The 16,544-nt window shown below is 42.7% G+C and overlaps 2 protein-coding genes across 2 annotated transcripts in view; both read left to right on the forward strand.

Annotated features, from left to right (window-relative positions):
- The window catches only part of LOC144596621 (filamin-A-interacting protein 1-like), a 217,061-nt gene extending 208,304 nt beyond the window's left edge, over window positions 1–8,757 (forward strand). The window contains exon 9 of the transcript XR_013547636.1: window positions 8,633–8,757. The gene's annotated coding sequence lies outside the window, so the exon portion shown is untranslated. The remainder of the gene's footprint in view (window positions 1–8,632) is intronic.
- A 5-nt stretch (window positions 8,758–8,762) lies between these two features.
- Window positions 8,763–16,544, forward strand: part of LOC144596623 (cell cycle control protein 50A-like) — a 21,293-nt gene continuing 13,511 nt past the window's right edge. Inside the window, 4 exon segments of the mRNA XM_078405168.1 lie at window positions 8,763–9,025; window positions 11,964–12,077; window positions 13,218–13,325; window positions 14,641–14,728. Coding sequence (XP_078261294.1) covers window positions 8,813–9,025; window positions 11,964–12,077; window positions 13,218–13,325; window positions 14,641–14,728 — 523 coding nt within the window. The 5' untranslated portion in view covers window positions 8,763–8,812.

Raw genomic sequence — 16,544 nt, forward strand, 5'->3', positions numbered from 1 at the left:
AAATCCATGCTGACTTTGTCCGATGATTTCACCACTTTCCAAATGTGATGCTATCACATCTTTAATAACTGACTCTAGCATTTTCCCCACTACCGATGTTAGGCTAACTGGTCTATAATTCCCCGTTTTCTCTCTCCCTCCCTTTTTAAAAAGTGGGGTTACATTAGCTACCCTCCAGTCCTCAGGAACTACTCCAGAATCTAAAGAGTTTTGAAAAATTATCACTAATGCATCCACTATTTCTGAGGCTACTTCCTTAAGCACTGGGATGCAGCCTATCTGGCCCTGGGGATTTATCTGCCTTTAATCCATATAATTTACCTAACACCACTTCCCGACTAACCTGGATTTCCCTCAGTTCCTCCATCTCATTTGACCCCCGGTCCCCCGCTATTTCCGGCAGACGGTTTATGTCTTCCTTAGTGAAGACAGAACCAAAGTATTTGTTCAATTGGTCTGCCATCTCCTTGTTCCCTATGATCAATTCACCTATTTCCGACTGCAAGGGACCTACATTTGTCTTAACTAATCTTTTTCTCTTGACATATCTATAAAAGCTTTTGCAGTCAGCTTTTATGTTCCTTGCCAGTTTTCCCTCATAATCTATTTTCCCTTTCCTAATTAAGCCCTTTGTCCTCCTCTGCTGGACTCTGAATTTCTCCCAGTCCTCTGGTATGCTACTTTTTCTGGCTAATCTGTATGCTTCATCTTTTGTTTTAGGGTGCAAGTTGAATCAGGAGATAAAATTGGCGTGTCACAAATGTAATGCTACGGTGGTTATGGGAGATTTCAACATGCAGGTAGACTGGGAAAATCAGGTTGGAAATGGACCCAGGAAAGAGAGTTTGTAGAGTGCCTTCGAGATGGATTCTTAGAACAGCTTGTACTGGAGCCTACCAGGGAGAAGGCAATTCTGGATTTAGTGTTGTGTAATGATCCTGATCTGATAAGGGGACTAGAGGTAAAAGAGCCATTAGGAGGCAGTGATCACAACATGATAAGTTTTACTCTGCAAATGGAAAGGCAGAAGGGAAAATCGGAAGTGTCAGTATTACAGTATAGCAAAGGGGATTACAGAGGCATGAGGCAGGAGCTGGCCAAAATTGACTGGAAGGAGGCCCTAGCAGGGAAGACGGTAGAACAGCAATGGCAGGTATTCCTGGGAATAATGCAGAGGTTGCAGGATCAATTTATCCCAAAGAGGCGGAAAGACTCTAAGGGGAGTAAGAGACACCTGTGGCTGACAAGGGAAGTCAAGGACAGCAAAAAAATTAAGGAGAGGAAGTATAACATAGCAAAGAAGAGTGGGAAGACAGAGGATTGGGACTCTTTTAAAGAGCAACAAAAGTTAACTAAAAAGGCAATAAGGGGAGAAAAGATGAGGTACGAGGGTAAACTAGCCAATAATATAAAGGAGGATAGCAAAAGTTTTTTTAGGTACGTGAAGAGGAAAAAAATAGTCAAGGCAAATGTGGGTCCCTTGAAGACAGAAGCAGGGGAATTTATTATGGGGAACAAAGAAATGGCAGACGAGTTAAACCGTTACTTTGGATCTGTCTTCACTGAGGAAGATACACACAATCTCCCAAATGTTCTAGGGGCCGGAGAACCTAGGGTGATGGAGGAACTGAAGGAAATCCACATTAGGCAGGAAATGGTTTTGGGTAGACTGATAAATCCCCAGGGCCTGATGGTCTGCATCCCAGGGTACTTTAGGAGGTGGCTCTAGAAATAGTGGAAGCATTGGAGATCATTTTTCAATGTTCTATGGATTCAGGATCAGTTCCTGTGGATTGGAGGATAGCAAATGTTATCCCACTTTTTAAGAAAGGAGGGAGAGAGAAAACGAGTAATTATAGACCAGTTAGTCTGACATCAGTGGTGGGGAAGATGCTGGAGTCAATTATTAAAGACGAAATTGCTGAGCATTTGGATAGCGGTAACAGGATCATTCCGAGTCAGCATGGATTTACGAAGGGGAAATCATGCTTGACAAATCTACTGGAATTTTTTGAGGATGTAACTAGGAAAATTGACAGGGGAGAGTCGGTGGATGTGGTGTACCTCGACTTTCAGAAAGCCTTCGACAAGGTCCCACATAGGAGATTAGTGGGCAAAATTAGAGCACATGGTATTGGGGGTAGGGTACTGACATGGATAGAAAATTGGTTGACAGACAGAAAGCAAAGAGTGGGGATAAATGGGTCCCTTTCGGAATGACAGGCAGTGAACAGTGGGGTACCGCAAGGTTTGGTGCTGGGACCCCAGCTATTTACGATATACATTAATGACTTAGATGAAGGGATTAAAAGTACCATTAGCAAATTTGCAGATGATACTAAGCTGGGGGGTAGTGTGAATTGTGAGGAAGATGCAATAAGGCTGCAGGGTGACTTGGACAGGTTGTGTGAGTGGGCGGATACATGCCAGATGCAGTTTAATGTAGATAAGTGTGAGGTTATTCACTTTGGAAGTAAGAATAGAAAGGAAGATTATTATCTGAATGGTGTCAAGTTAGGAAGAGGGGATGTTCAACGAGATCTGGGTGTCCTAGTGCATCAGTCACTGAAAGGAAGCATGCAGGTACAGCAGGCAGTGAAGAAAGCCAATGGAATGTTGGCCTTCATAACAAGAGGAGTTGAGTATAGGAGCAAAGAGGTCCTTCTACAGTTGTACCGGGCCCTGGTGAGACCGCACCTGGAGTACTGTGTGCAGTTTTGGTCTCCAAATTTGAGGAAGGATATTCTTGCTATTGAGGGCGTGCAGTGTAGGTTCACTAGGTTAATTCCCGGAATGGCGGGACTGTCGTATGTTGAAAGGCTGGAGCAATTAGGCTTGTATACACTGGAATTTAGAACGATGAGGGGGGATCTTATTGAAACATATAAGATAATTAGGGGATTGGACACATTAGAGGCAGGAAACATGTTCCCAATGTTGGGGGAGTCCAGAACAAGGGGCCACAGTTTAAGAATAAGGGGTAGGCCATTTAGAACGGAGATGAGGAAGAACTTTTTCAGTCAGAGAGTGGTGAAGGTGTGGAATTCTCTGCCTCAGAAGGCAGTGGAGGCCAGTTCGTTGGATGCTTTCAAGAGAGAGCTGGATAGAGCTCTTAAGGATGGCGGAGTGAGGGGGTATGGGGAGAAGGCAGGAACGGGGTACTGATTGAGAGTGATCAGCCATGATCGCATTGAATGGCGGTGCTGGCTCGAAGGGCTGAATGGCCTACTCCTGCACCTATTGTCTATTGTCTAATACTATCCTTGATTTCCCTTGTTAGCCACGGATGCACTACCTTTCCTGGTTTGTTCTTTTGCCAAACTGGGATGAACACTTGTTGTAGTTCATCCATGCGACCTTTAAATGCCTTCCATTGCATGTCCACCGTCAACCTTTTCAGCATCAATCGCCAGTCTATTTTGGACAATTCATGCCTCATACCCTCAAAGTTACCTTTCTTTAAGTTCAGAATACTTGTTTCTGTATTGACTTTGTCACTCTCCATCCTAATGAAGAACTCTACCATATTATGTTCTAGGGGCCGGAGAACCTAGGGTGATGGAGGAACTGAAGGAAATCCACATTAGGCAGGAAATGGTTTTGGGTAGACTGATGGGACTGAAGGCTGATAAATCCCCAGGGCCTGATGGTCTGCATCCCAGAGTACTTAAGGAGGTGGCTCTAGAAATAGTGGAAGCATTGGAGATCATTTTTCAATGTTCTATAGATTCAGGATCAGTTCCTGTGGATTGGAGGATAGCAAATGTTATCCCACTTTTTAAGAAAGGAGGGAGAGAGAAAACGGGGAATTATAGACCAGTTAGTCTGACATCAGTGGTGGGGAAGATGCTGGAGTCAATTATAAAAGACGAAATTGCTGAGCATTTGGATAGCAGTAACGGGATCATTCCGAGTCAGCATGGATTTACGAAGGGGAAATCATGCTTGACAAATCTACTGGAATTTTTTGAGGATGTAACTAGGAAAATTGACAAGGGAGAGTCAGTGGATGTGGTGTACCTCGACTTTCAGAAAGCCTTCGACAAGGTCCCACATAGGAGATTAGTGGGCAAAATTAGGGCACATGGTATTGGGGGTAGGGTACTGACATGGATAGAAAATTGGTTGACAGACAGAAAGCAAAGAGTGGGGATAAATGGGTCCCTTTCGGAATGGCAGGCAGTGACCAGTGGGGTACCGCAAGGTTCGGTGCTGGGACCCCAGCTATTTACGATATACATTAATGACTTAGACGAAGGGATTAAAAGTACCATTAGCAAATTTGCAGATGATACTAAGTTGGGGGGTAGTGTGAATTGTGAGGAAGATGCAATAAGGCTGCAGGGTGACTTGGACAGGTTGTGTGAGTGGGCGGATACATGGCAGATGCAGTTTAATGTAGATAAGTGTGAGGTTATTCACTTTGGAAGTAAGAATAGAAAGGCAGATTATTATCTGAATGGTGTCAAGTTAGGAGGAGGGGGAGTTCAACGAGATCTGGGTGTCCTAGTGCATCAGTCACTGAAAGGAAGCATGCAGGTACAGCAGGCAGTGAAGAAAGCCAATGGAATGTTGGCCTTCGTAACAAGAGGAGTTGAGTATAGGAGCAAAGAGGTCCTTCTACAGTTGTACCGGGCCCTGGTGAGACCGCACCTGGAGTACTGTGTGCAGTTTTGGTCTCCAAATTTGAGGAAGGATATTCTTGCTATGGAGGGCGTGCAGCGTAGGTTCACTAGGTTAATTCCCGGAATGGCGGGACTGTCGTATGTTGAAAGGCTGGAGCGATTGGGCTTGTATACACTGGAATTTAGAAGGATGAGGGGGGATCTTATTGAAACATATAAGATAATTAGGGGATTGGACACATTAGAGGCAGATAACATGTTCCCAATGTTAGGGGAGTCCAGAACAAGGGGCCACAGTTTGAGAATAAGGGGTAGGCCATTTAGAACGGAGATGAGGAAGAACTTTTTCAGTCAGAGGGTGGTGAAGGTGTGGAATTCTCTGCCTCAGAAGGCAGTGGAGGCCAGTTCGTTGGATGCTTTCAAGAGAGAGCTGGATAGAGCTCTCGAGGATAGCGGAGTGAGGGGGTATGGGGAGAAGGCAGGAACGGGGTACTGATTGAGTGATCAGCCATGATCGCATTGAATGGCGGTGCTGGCTCGAAGGGCTGAATGGCCTACTCCTGCACCTATTGTCTATTGTCTATTGTCTATTATGATCACTCTTGCCCAAGGGGCCTCGCACAACAAGACTGCTAACTAACCCTTCCTCATTACTCAATACCCAGTCTAGAATGGCCTGTTCTCTCGTTGGTTCCTCGACATGTTGGTTTAGAAAACCATCTCTCAAACATTCCAAGAAATCCTCTTCCTCAGCACCCCTGCCAGTTTGGTTCACCCAATCTATATGTAGATTGAAGTCACCCATTATAACTGCTGCACCTTTAGTGCAAGCATTTCTAATTTCCTGCTTGATGCCATCCCCAACCTCACTACTGCTGTTAGGTGGACTGTACACAACTCCCACTAGCGTTTTCTGCCCCTTAGTGTTTCGGAGCTCTACCCATATCGATTCCACTTCCTCCAAGCTAATGTCCTTCCTTTCCACTGCTTTAATCTCCTCTCTAACCAGTAACGCTACCCCACCTCCTTTTCCTTTCTGTCTCTCCCGCCTGAATATAGAATATCCCTGGATGTTGAGCTCCCAGCCTTGGTCACCCTGGAGCCATGTCTCCGTAATCCCAACTATATCATAATCATTAATAACTATCTCCACATTTAATTCATCCACCTTATTACGTATACTCCTTGCATTGAGACACAAAGCCTTCAGGCTTGTTTTTACAACTCTCTTACCCCTTATACAATTATGTTGAAAAGTGGCCCTTTTTGATTTTTGCCCTGGATCTGTCTGCCTGCCACTTTTACTTTTCACCTTGCTACCTGTTGCTTCTACCCTCATTTTACACCCCTCTGTCTCTCTGCTCCTTCTCCCATCCCCCTGCCAGAAGGGTCATGACCCAAAACCTCATCTGTCCTTTCCCTCCACAGATGTTGCCTGACCCGTTGTGTTCTTCCAACACTTTTGTCAATTGCTCAAGATTCTAGACTCCGTAGTTTCTTGTGTCACCATTTTCTTGTACGTTTCAGCTTTGATTATTTAGATTTAGATTTATTATTGTCACATGAACTGAGGTACAGTGAAAAGTTTGGTTTGCATGCTATCCAAATAAATCAGATAATGCTATAGATAAATATAATCAAGTTAAACTCGTACAATAGGTAGAACAAAGGGGAAGATACAAAATGCAGAATAGGTAAAACCCGATAAGTACAAAAAGGAATAAATTAAACATTTTGCTTATCTAGTTTTATGATGGTGACAAGAGTGAAGCAAAGACACGTGGGCCAACCATCACAAGTTAGAGAGAGTCAAGAGTCCAGTGAGTTTTATTGTCATATGTCCTGAAAGGGAACAATGAAATTCTTACTTGCAGCAGCATAACAGAGATATAAGCATAGTATTCTGTAAGCACCATGATAAACATCAAAAGAGTTCAATATGTAAAAAAACAAACAATAATGGTGCAAAGACAAAAACAATGCCCCCAAGTCTATGTAGTTTGGCACTTAGTGGAGGGTGTAGTGTTTAATAGCCTGATGGTTGTTGGAAAGAAGCTACTCCTGAACCTGGATTTTATAGTTTTCAGTCTCCTATACCTTTCTCCCGATAGCAGGAGTGAAATGAGAGCATAGCCAGACTGGTGTGGGTCTGATGCTGGCTGTTTGTTCAATGCAGCAACGTGTAGATTCCTCCAATGGTGGGGGGTTAGCACCTTTGATGGACTGGGCAGCATTCATCACATTTTGCAATCTTCTCTGTTCCTGGGCGTTTGAGTTGCTGAACCAGGCTGTGATGCAACCAGTCAATGTGCTCTCTACTGCACATCTGTTGATGTCCACAAGGATTTTTGTCGAAAGACTGTATCTTCTCAATCTAAGAAAGTAGAGGTGTTGATCTGCAATTTCAACTGTCATTCCCTGCATATATAGACTCTGGTAAGGCATTTGACAAGGTCCCGCTTGGAAGACTGATCCAGGAGGATGCAGGATGGTACCAGAAACAGTTAGTTTAGTTTAGTTTATTGTCTTGTGTACAGAGGTACAATGAAAAGCTTTTGTTGCACGTTAACCAGTCAGTGGAAACACAATACACGATTACAATTGAGCCACCACAGTGTACAGATACATGATAAAGGGAATAACGTGAAGGAGCCTTACGGGGCCGGGGTGCGGGATACTTTGTAACTTTGTTGGTGCCCTTTATGGGGCGACTAATGCATAGCCTTGGGTATGCAAGCACAGAATTTGTCACATGTGACAATGAAGTATTCATTCATTCATTCATTCATTCATTCATTCATTCATTCATTCATTCATAAAGCCAGTAAAGTCCAATCAAAGATAGACCAATGGTCTCCAATGAGGTAGATAGCTCAGAATTGCTTTCTCGTTATGGTAGGATGGTTTGTTTGCCTGATTGTGGCGGCTCTTGTATACTGTCTCAGTGTAATGTATTATTACACACGTGCTTAGGTATGATTGTGCTCACCAAATCCACCCAAAACTTCATCCTCAACATTGATGGTCTCCCAGTATCCACCTCCCCTCACATCCGGAATCTTGGAATCATCTTTGATCAAACCCTCTCCTTCGACAAACATATCAAACACATCACAAAGACAGTCTTCTTCCACCTCAAAAACATTGCCCGTCTCCGTCCATCCCTCTCCTCCACAGCTGCAGAAACCCTCATCCACGCCTTCATCACCTCCCGTCTGGACTACTGCCACAGCCTCCTCTATGGCGCACCCTCAAAAATCATCAGTAAACTTCAATACATTCAAAACTCCGCTGCCCGTCTACTCACCCACACCCCGATCCGTGACCATATCACCCCCGTCCTTTACAAACTCCACTGGCTCCCCATCCCCCAGAGAATCCAGTACAAAATCCTCCTCATAACCTACAAAGCCCTCCATAACCTGGCCCCATCCTACCTGACCGACCTCCTCCACAGGCACACTCCCACCTGCACCCTCCGCTCTGCTGCTGCCAATCTCCTATCCCCCCACATCCGGACCAAACTCAGATCCTGGGGGGACAGGGCTTTCTCCATCGCTGCTCCCACCCTATGGAACTCACTGCCCCAAACCGTTAGAGACTCCTCCACACTCACCACATTCAAAACATCACTGAAGTCTCACCTGTTCAGTACTGCCTTCAACCACTGAAGGTCACCTCACCTTCTGTCTCCTTTCTCTGTTCGTTTACTTATTTATCTATTTATTCATTTCCCTATGTTCTCTAAATCTCTGTAAAGCGTCTTTGAGTATATGAAAAGCGCTATATAAATGTAATGCATTATTATTATTATCATTATTATTATGTAGGGTATGATTTTACTGAATTGTATGTAAAAAAATAATTTCACTGTATGTAGGTATGTTTTACAAAGTACCACTGAGTTTGAGTAATAGTTCTCAGCATTATAGCTCGATACTCCCTTCAGTACTAGATGCCGGTGTTTATTTGACCTGCTGAGTTACTGCAACACTTTGTGTCCCTAGATATGTGACTCCTACTTGTAGCATCTGCCTTGTCTGGGCCTTGCCACCGTCGTCATGGTGACGGGAGGGAGCTCGCCACGGCGTGGACGTTGTGGCGGCGTGACGAAATTGACAACGTCAGCGCGTCCCTGTGCGTGGGCTTCGCTTGTCGTCGTAGTCCCAGCAGCTGAGGGACGGAAAATGGCGACCAGTTACTCTCCGAAAGACGACGATGTGCACCAGCACAAGAGCCGGAAGCCGGACAACACAGCGTTCAAGCAGCAGCGCCTTCCCGCCTGGCAGCCCATCCTGACGGCCGGTACAGTGCTGCCCGCCTTCTTCATCATCGGCCTGGTCTTCATCCCCATCGGCATCGGCCTCTTCGTCACCTCGAACAACATCAAGGAGTTGGAGGTGAGGCCGCGGCCACGGTGGGCATGGGAGGAGGCGATGGGGCCTGGGAGCCGAGACAGGGGACCCGTGGTCGGTGCCCGAGGCTTAGGGTGGGAAACGAAGGGCTTCAATTACCCTGAGGTTGCTCAAGGGCAACCTGCCCTTGCTAGGGCTAGGTTTACTGGTCGGGGATGCCCAGAGAAGGTGCAATGGGTTGTTTAGGGTATTTTTATGCACCGTGCTTGTATCCAGTTCATGTCTGAATATTCAAGGAAGTGCCCGCGATCCATTCGTGGTAAACTCTGCCCCTCCACTTGTCCTCCCACCCCCAATTCCCGCTAACGGCCCGAGGCGAGAAGGCGGCGACGCTTTGACAGCTGTCTTCATGCAAAGGCGGAACTGTCATCGAGTTTCAAGAAGTCCCTTTGTTTTATGATCTAACAGTCCTGATGTAACAACCCAACATCAAATCATTGAAATATATTGTGTAATCAGCCCCATGTTTTGACAGGGAATCATTTTAATCTATCCCGCGTTGGGTTTTGTTTATGTATTTAAACTCAGTAGATTATACTAAATATTGAAAGATTGTATGTAAATATTTACACCCTGCATCAGGGAAGCTGCAATTTTCTATTTATTTCAAGATGTTTGTATATCATTTAGGAAGATATTTCCCTTTTCTTTGATTTATTGACGTATAATTGGGCATCAGAAACGCTCATTCGCTCTCTCTGATCTGCAGTACTATGGACTCAGTTTGGAAGCTGTTTCAAATAGAACATGCATTGTGATAAATATAAGAACTCTGATACCTCTCACATGAAATATTAACATAGCGGTATCAATAACGTGGTATTGCTGATCTCTGCTATAACCCTGTATAGGCAAAGATTCCAGTCATATTAGTGTTATGGTTGGGTGAAAACAATCCTGACACTGCCATATATACCAGCAACTCGAATGCCTGTTTGCTTGGAAGGTTTTTAACCTAAGTGCAATATGGTGTAAGATAAAGTGAGAGTAAAAAGTATTTAGTGACAGATTTCATTCAGATGCACTTCTGTAAAAAGTTTTCATGTATGGTAAATGGAAATAAATCCATCATAGTCCTAAAACCTGCTGAAATGTAACACACAAAATTGTTCACTTTACTGCCTCAGAACCCTTGAAATATTACGTTTGATTTTGAACTTTATGTTGAATATGTTATTTGTTTGGGCATCTGAGGCAGAAGTTTTTATTTACACAAAGTAGTACTGCTTTATTATTGTCAATGGAAAAACTGTTTTGTGTGCTACCCAGGCAAATCATAGCAGCCATGAGTACAAAACAAACAGAGTGCAGAATAAAATGTTACAGTTACAGAGAAAATGCAGATTTAAAAAATGTGTAAGGGTTGCAATGAGGTAGATTGAAAGATTGGAATTTGTCCTTTGCATATGAAAGGTCAGTTCAAGGGACAACAATAGAAAATAAGTAGTTCTTGAGTCTGGTAGTACATGCTTTCAAGCTTTTGTATTTTCTGCCTGATGGGAGAAGGGAATGACTGGGTGTGAGTGGTCTTTGATTGTGTTTGCTGCTTTCCCAAGGCAGTGTGAGATCAATGAGAGGGAGGCTGGTTTGAGTGATAGGGCTGGGTTCACAACCGTTTCTTGTGGTCTTGGGCAGAGCAGTTGCCGTATCTTTTGAAGCTGCTAATAATCATTAGAGATATGCCATATATCCTTGGTCTTCTGGGGTGTTTGGTGCACTTTCTTGGCTGTAGCTTGACATTTACAGTTGGTGATATTTGCACCAAGGAGCTTGAAGCTCTTGACCACCTCCACTTCAGCACCACTGATACAGACTGGGGTGTGTACTCCACTCTGCTTCCAGAAGTCGATGACCAACTGCTTTGTATTGCTGACGTTGAAAGTTGTTGTCTTGACATCAGGCTACTTAACTCTCTCTCCTTCCTGTGCTCCATTCTGTCATTGTTGTGATCCAGCTGGCCACGGTGGTCCATTTTGCAAACTTGTAGATGGAGTTAGAACAGAATTTGCTTGCACAGTCATGAGTGTAAAGGGATATAATAAGGGACCCTGACCACTTTCTTGGGGGGAACCGCAGTTGAGAATTGCTCTGGAGGATGTTTGTTGCCTGTCCTTACTAATTGTAGTCTATGGGTCAGGAAGTCGACATTTCAATTACAGTACACTGTGCTGAGTGCAATGTCCAATATTTGAAATATTTTGGATCATTGCACATCTTCATGGTAAGAGGTGCTTTCCAATAATTCTGTAAAATACCAAAGGTGTTTTATTTAATAATTTTCTCATCTTGTTTGTGTTGCACTATAGATTTTTCAACATTCATTTATTTTCAAATATGTTATGGACTACTAAAGATTTCTATCTTGATTTATTTTAAAAATCAAATCGTGTGGCTCGGACTTGGAATAATTCATAAATGTATTTGATTGTACTAAACAGAAGGCAGATACCTTAAGTCAGATACTTGTCTTTGAGTCTTGACTTGACTAGAAACTATTTTATGTTGGATTTCAATTGCCGAGAGTTGTTTTTTAATTTTCATAATACTATATCATTTTCTGTATTATACTATTAGGTTACAGCTCTGTTAATAGTTTGTTGAATGTTGTAACTGTAGGTCTGGTAATACATGTAAGTTTTTGTTGATTTAAAATGTGTATGTAATTATACGTTTGTTTGGTAATTTGCCTGATTGAAAAACGAATGTATAGCGTGACAATGATGGACGTCCAATAAGGCAATAAACATCAAGTTTCAAATGTCTCATTCAATTAATCACTTGTTTTCCCCGGTCAGTTTTGTAATATTGATTTGGAGAGCACGTTTAATACAATTAATTTTGGAAATGTCCTCATCTCTAAGTGGTATTTCAGACAGTGTGTGGCCCTTCTTTACATTAACAAGCTTTCTTTAAATTTCATCAGATTGATTATACTGGCACCGAGACAGATTCCCCTTGTCATAAATGTGCAGTGAATGGTACATGGAACACTACATGTCAATGTGTAATCCCTTTCCAGCTGGAGCAATCATATGAGGTATGAATTTATTAGTTGTGCCGAGATGCTCACTTTTGAGAACATAGCTTATGCAGCAAAAATGTATTATCTGGTATGATTAACTTATGGAGAATCAATCGCTGCTGCGTCTCACTACTGCTCCATGATGTGTGACCTCTGCATGAAGGTTCAGAAACAAGGCAGCACTGCATGTGAGTTGTGTTGCCGTGCTATTTGGAGTGCCTCACACCTACTAACCCTCGTGAGATCTTCAACTTCCATTTACCGGTAACAATTCCCACTCTTATTTCTCTGCAGCCTTACAATCTATTATCTCATGCATGTTCATCAATTCGTCTATGATTATTTTTGTGCAATTAGCCTACACCAGTATTGTACAGTAGAGAATTGACCTGCCAGAGTCATACTGCACGGAAAAAGGCCCTTTGGCCCAACTTGTCCATTAAACTAGTCCAATTTGCCTGCTTTTGGACCATATCCCTCTAAATCATATCCCTCTAAATGTCTTTGGGATATGGGGAGAAAACCAGAGCACCCACAGGAAACTTGTACAGTCACTGGAAGAACATGCAAACTCCCTACAAAAAGCACCCAAGGTCAGGATCAAAGTCAGGTCTCTACATCTGGGAGAGCGCAGTGCTAACTGCTGTGCCACAATGCTGCCATTTTAAGTAGCCTTCCAACTTTATTTGCAAGTGGCTCACATGGAGAGTATGAGCTTTTAATTGAGATATCCAAAGGACTGTAGCCTCCAATCCTGCCAATCTACATCGAACAAAAATTGGTATCTTTGTGGCTGGAGAGGAGATGTTTGTGAATTAGGAGGATTATTTAGAAAGTAAATAAGGTCTTTCTTTCCTTGTGCCTTTGTGATATCAATAATGCTATATTTAGAAGACAGATTAAAGAAGTCAGCACTTTTCTCAAGTCAGCATTGATAGTGGCCTGAGCACAAAGCTAAGATAAGTGAGCAAAGTTGATTTTCATATTAATTGAAATAGAGACTTGAGCCATTAATGAAGTAGAATACATGTGGACTATTTAAATTAAATCTGAAGCACAGATTAGACATAGCTAATACTACAGCATGTCTTTGTTAAATATTTTATTTTTGAAAAAATAAAGTACAGCAGTTTTGTCATTTATTATATTTTGCAGGGACATGTCTTCATGTATTATGGATTATCGAATTTCTACCAGAATCACAGGCGATATGTCAAATCAAGAGATGACAGTCAGCTTAATGGAGATAAAGGCTCCCTAATTGTACGTAATGTGGAATAGTCATTGTAAGATACTCAGATGTGTATATTTCATTCTCTACCAATTTACATGAGGCTATAGCAATTTTGTCAGCACACGGGCAGGAAATGGAATGAAACTATTTTGCAGCATTGTATTTTATATTAAGATATTTATTAACATTTGCCAACAAAGAATATTATTTTACCCACTGGATTTGTGATGTGACATTAGAGTGAATACATTATACTTTGTTCATTTCAGTCCCTGCAAAACTCTTTAACTGAAATTTCTGTCGTCATTCGCAGTCCAATTATTTTATGAAGGAGATTGAAATTATTAGGATTTTAACATGGTTTTGTTTGGTCAATGGTCAATTACATATAATGGCACTAATATAATAGTCCCATTTTGGATTTTTGTTTTTTACCTGGTCACTCTTTAAAAAAAAAAAGAGACCACCATTTAAGATTAGGATGAGGTGCAGTGTTTTCTCGGAGCCAACAAAATGCTCAATGGATTCCACTGCTTAATGGATTTCTGTGCTTCCCAACCTTCCTTCCACTCTTCTAAACCTATACCATGAGACAAAAAAAACTCTTAGCTGATTCTCGTTTCAAAGATTTTATCCTGTCCCTCACCAGCCCATTGTCAAGGATCTACCAAAATGTTGTAAATTTTGATCTCCTTTTCATTGCCTTACACATTTGAGCCCTCAATTACACAAATGATAAGTTGCAGAAAACAGTGCAAATTGAAACATAATTTGAGGCGTTAAGGCTATGGAAAATAATGGAATAGGATCTAGTTATCAAGGCTGGATAACATTATTTTCATAATTAAAGGATATTTAAACACAATAATGGAAATAATAGTTTACAATAGATATTTGCAATGGTGGTTACTGACTGTTAGCATGGAGACATCTCTAGTCTGGGTGAGCTATGCAGGAAAACATTGGACAGCAGCTTCTAATAAAACCGACAAAGTGACAAAACGGTCTGCAGGTTTCAGGCAGTCTGTCACATGTGCAGGTGCTACCATCTCCATCAATGGCTGCATTTGCTGTGCCATCCAGGGAGCAACTCTTTTCTTCCAGCTTTCACCCCACCCTCACCACCATAATCAGTGTGAAGAAGGCTCCTGTCCTATCAATGTTCTCCAGAGATGCTGCCTGACCTCCTGAGTTACTCCAGTACTTTGTGCCTTTTTTTGTAACCAGGATCTATAATTCCTTGTTTCTCCAAAATAAATTTACTCTAGGTTATCAATTTATAGTTTAATTTGTGCTGAGATCTACAGTTTTATAAACTTAAATTGCACTTTCCCCATGCCACAGGATCCCAGCAAGGAATGTGAACCATACCGCATGTCTGAAGGAGTAGCTATTGCCCCCTGTGGAGCTATTGCAAACAGTCTTTTTAACGGTACGTAAAATCAGAGTACAGTAAAGCTTTGCTATAATATAGAAAAGGGAAGTTCCCTAGATTGTATCTAATAGGGTTAGTGTTAATGAAATTAGTAATGTACTTCATTTTATTGTGTTATCTATCTATAAATGTTATTTTCATTTTTTATATATTTTAGGTTAGTCTGCAGTCTTTCCTTGTCAATAAATATTATTCACATGAGGTATGAATTTTAAAAAAAATTAAATGAATGTTGCCGACTGCCTTAGTTCAGTTCTTCTAAATGTAATTTTTCAATATACAGTGTATTTCAGCAATTTGTTTTGTGTAAGATGGAATTGGGAAGTGCACATGGGATGAACCCTTATCAGCCTTTACTATTATTATATTATATAGTTGACTCCATTTACATGTAGGCAAGATAAATCTGAATCCTTTGTTTTATGATCTAATTTATCTGAATACCAACACTCTACTCCGCCTAGCGGAGCTGGTCCTCACCCTCAACAACTTCTCCTTTGGCTCCTCCCACTTCCTCCAAGTCCAAAGCGTAGCTATGGGCACCCATATGGGCCCTAGCGATGCCTGCCTCTTTGTAGAACAATCCCTGTTCCAGGCGTACACTGGTCCTATCCCCAAACTCTATCTGCGTTACATTGATGACTGCATTGGTGCTCCCTCCTGCACCCAAGCAGAACTCATGGACTTCACCAACTTCACCACCAATTTTCATCCTGCACTCAAATTTACTTGGACCATCTCCGACACCTCCCTCCCCTATTTGATCTCACAGTCTCCAAGAAATAGACTATTGACTGACGTCTTTACAAAACCCACTGATTCCCACAACTATCTTCACTACACTTCTTCCCACCCTGCTTTCTGAAAGACTCTAACCCCTACTCCCGATTCAACCGACTACTCCGCATCTGCGTCTAAGATGAGGTGTTCCACACTAGAACATCTGAGATGTCTTCATTCTTTAGGGAACGGGGGTTTCCTTCACCCCTCATAGATGAGGCCCTCACTTGCGTCTCATCGGTACCCCGAAGCTCCGTCCTTGCTCCCCCTCCCCCGAGTCGCAACAGATACTGGGTCTCCCTCGTCCTTGCCTTCCACCCCATCACCAGTCGCATACAACACATAATCCTCCAAAATTTCCGCCACCTCCAACGGGATCCCACCACTAGCCATATTTTCCCATCTCCACCCCTTTCCGCCTTCTGCAGAGACCGTTCTCTCCGCAATTCCCTGGTTAACACATCCCTTCCCACCCAAACCACCCCCTCCCCAGGTACCTTCCCCTGCAACCACAGAAGATGCAACACATGTTGCTACATCTCCTCCCTCGACTCTATCCAGGGACCCCGACAGTCCTTTCAGGTTAGGCAGAGGTTCACTTGCTCCTCCTCCAACCTCATCTACTGTATCTGTTGTTCAAGATGTGGACTCTTATACATCGGCGAGACCAAACGTAGACTGGGCGATTGTTTCGCGGAACACCTTCGCTCAGCCCGCGTGAACCAACCTGATCTCACGGTTGCTGGACACTTTAATTCTCTTCCCCATTCCTACACAGACCTTTCTGTCCTCGGTCTCCTCCATTGTTAGAGTGAGGCTAAATGCAAATTGGAGGAAGAGCATCTCATATTTTGCTTGTGCGGCTTACAGAAATATTGATTTCTCTCACTTCAGGTAGCCCCGGCATTTTTCTTTTTTCTTTTTCTTTTTTTTTTCTCTTTTTCTCTTTTTCTCTTTTTCTCTTTTTCTCTTTTTCTCTTTTTCTCTTTTCTCTCTCTCTCTCTCTCTCTCTCTCTCTCTCTCTCTCTCTCTC

This window comes from Rhinoraja longicauda, chromosome 9 (assembly GCF_053455715.1).
Source record: "Rhinoraja longicauda isolate Sanriku21f chromosome 9, sRhiLon1.1, whole genome shotgun sequence".
Classification (NCBI taxonomy): Eukaryota; Metazoa; Chordata; class Chondrichthyes; order Rajiformes; family Arhynchobatidae; genus Rhinoraja; species Rhinoraja longicauda.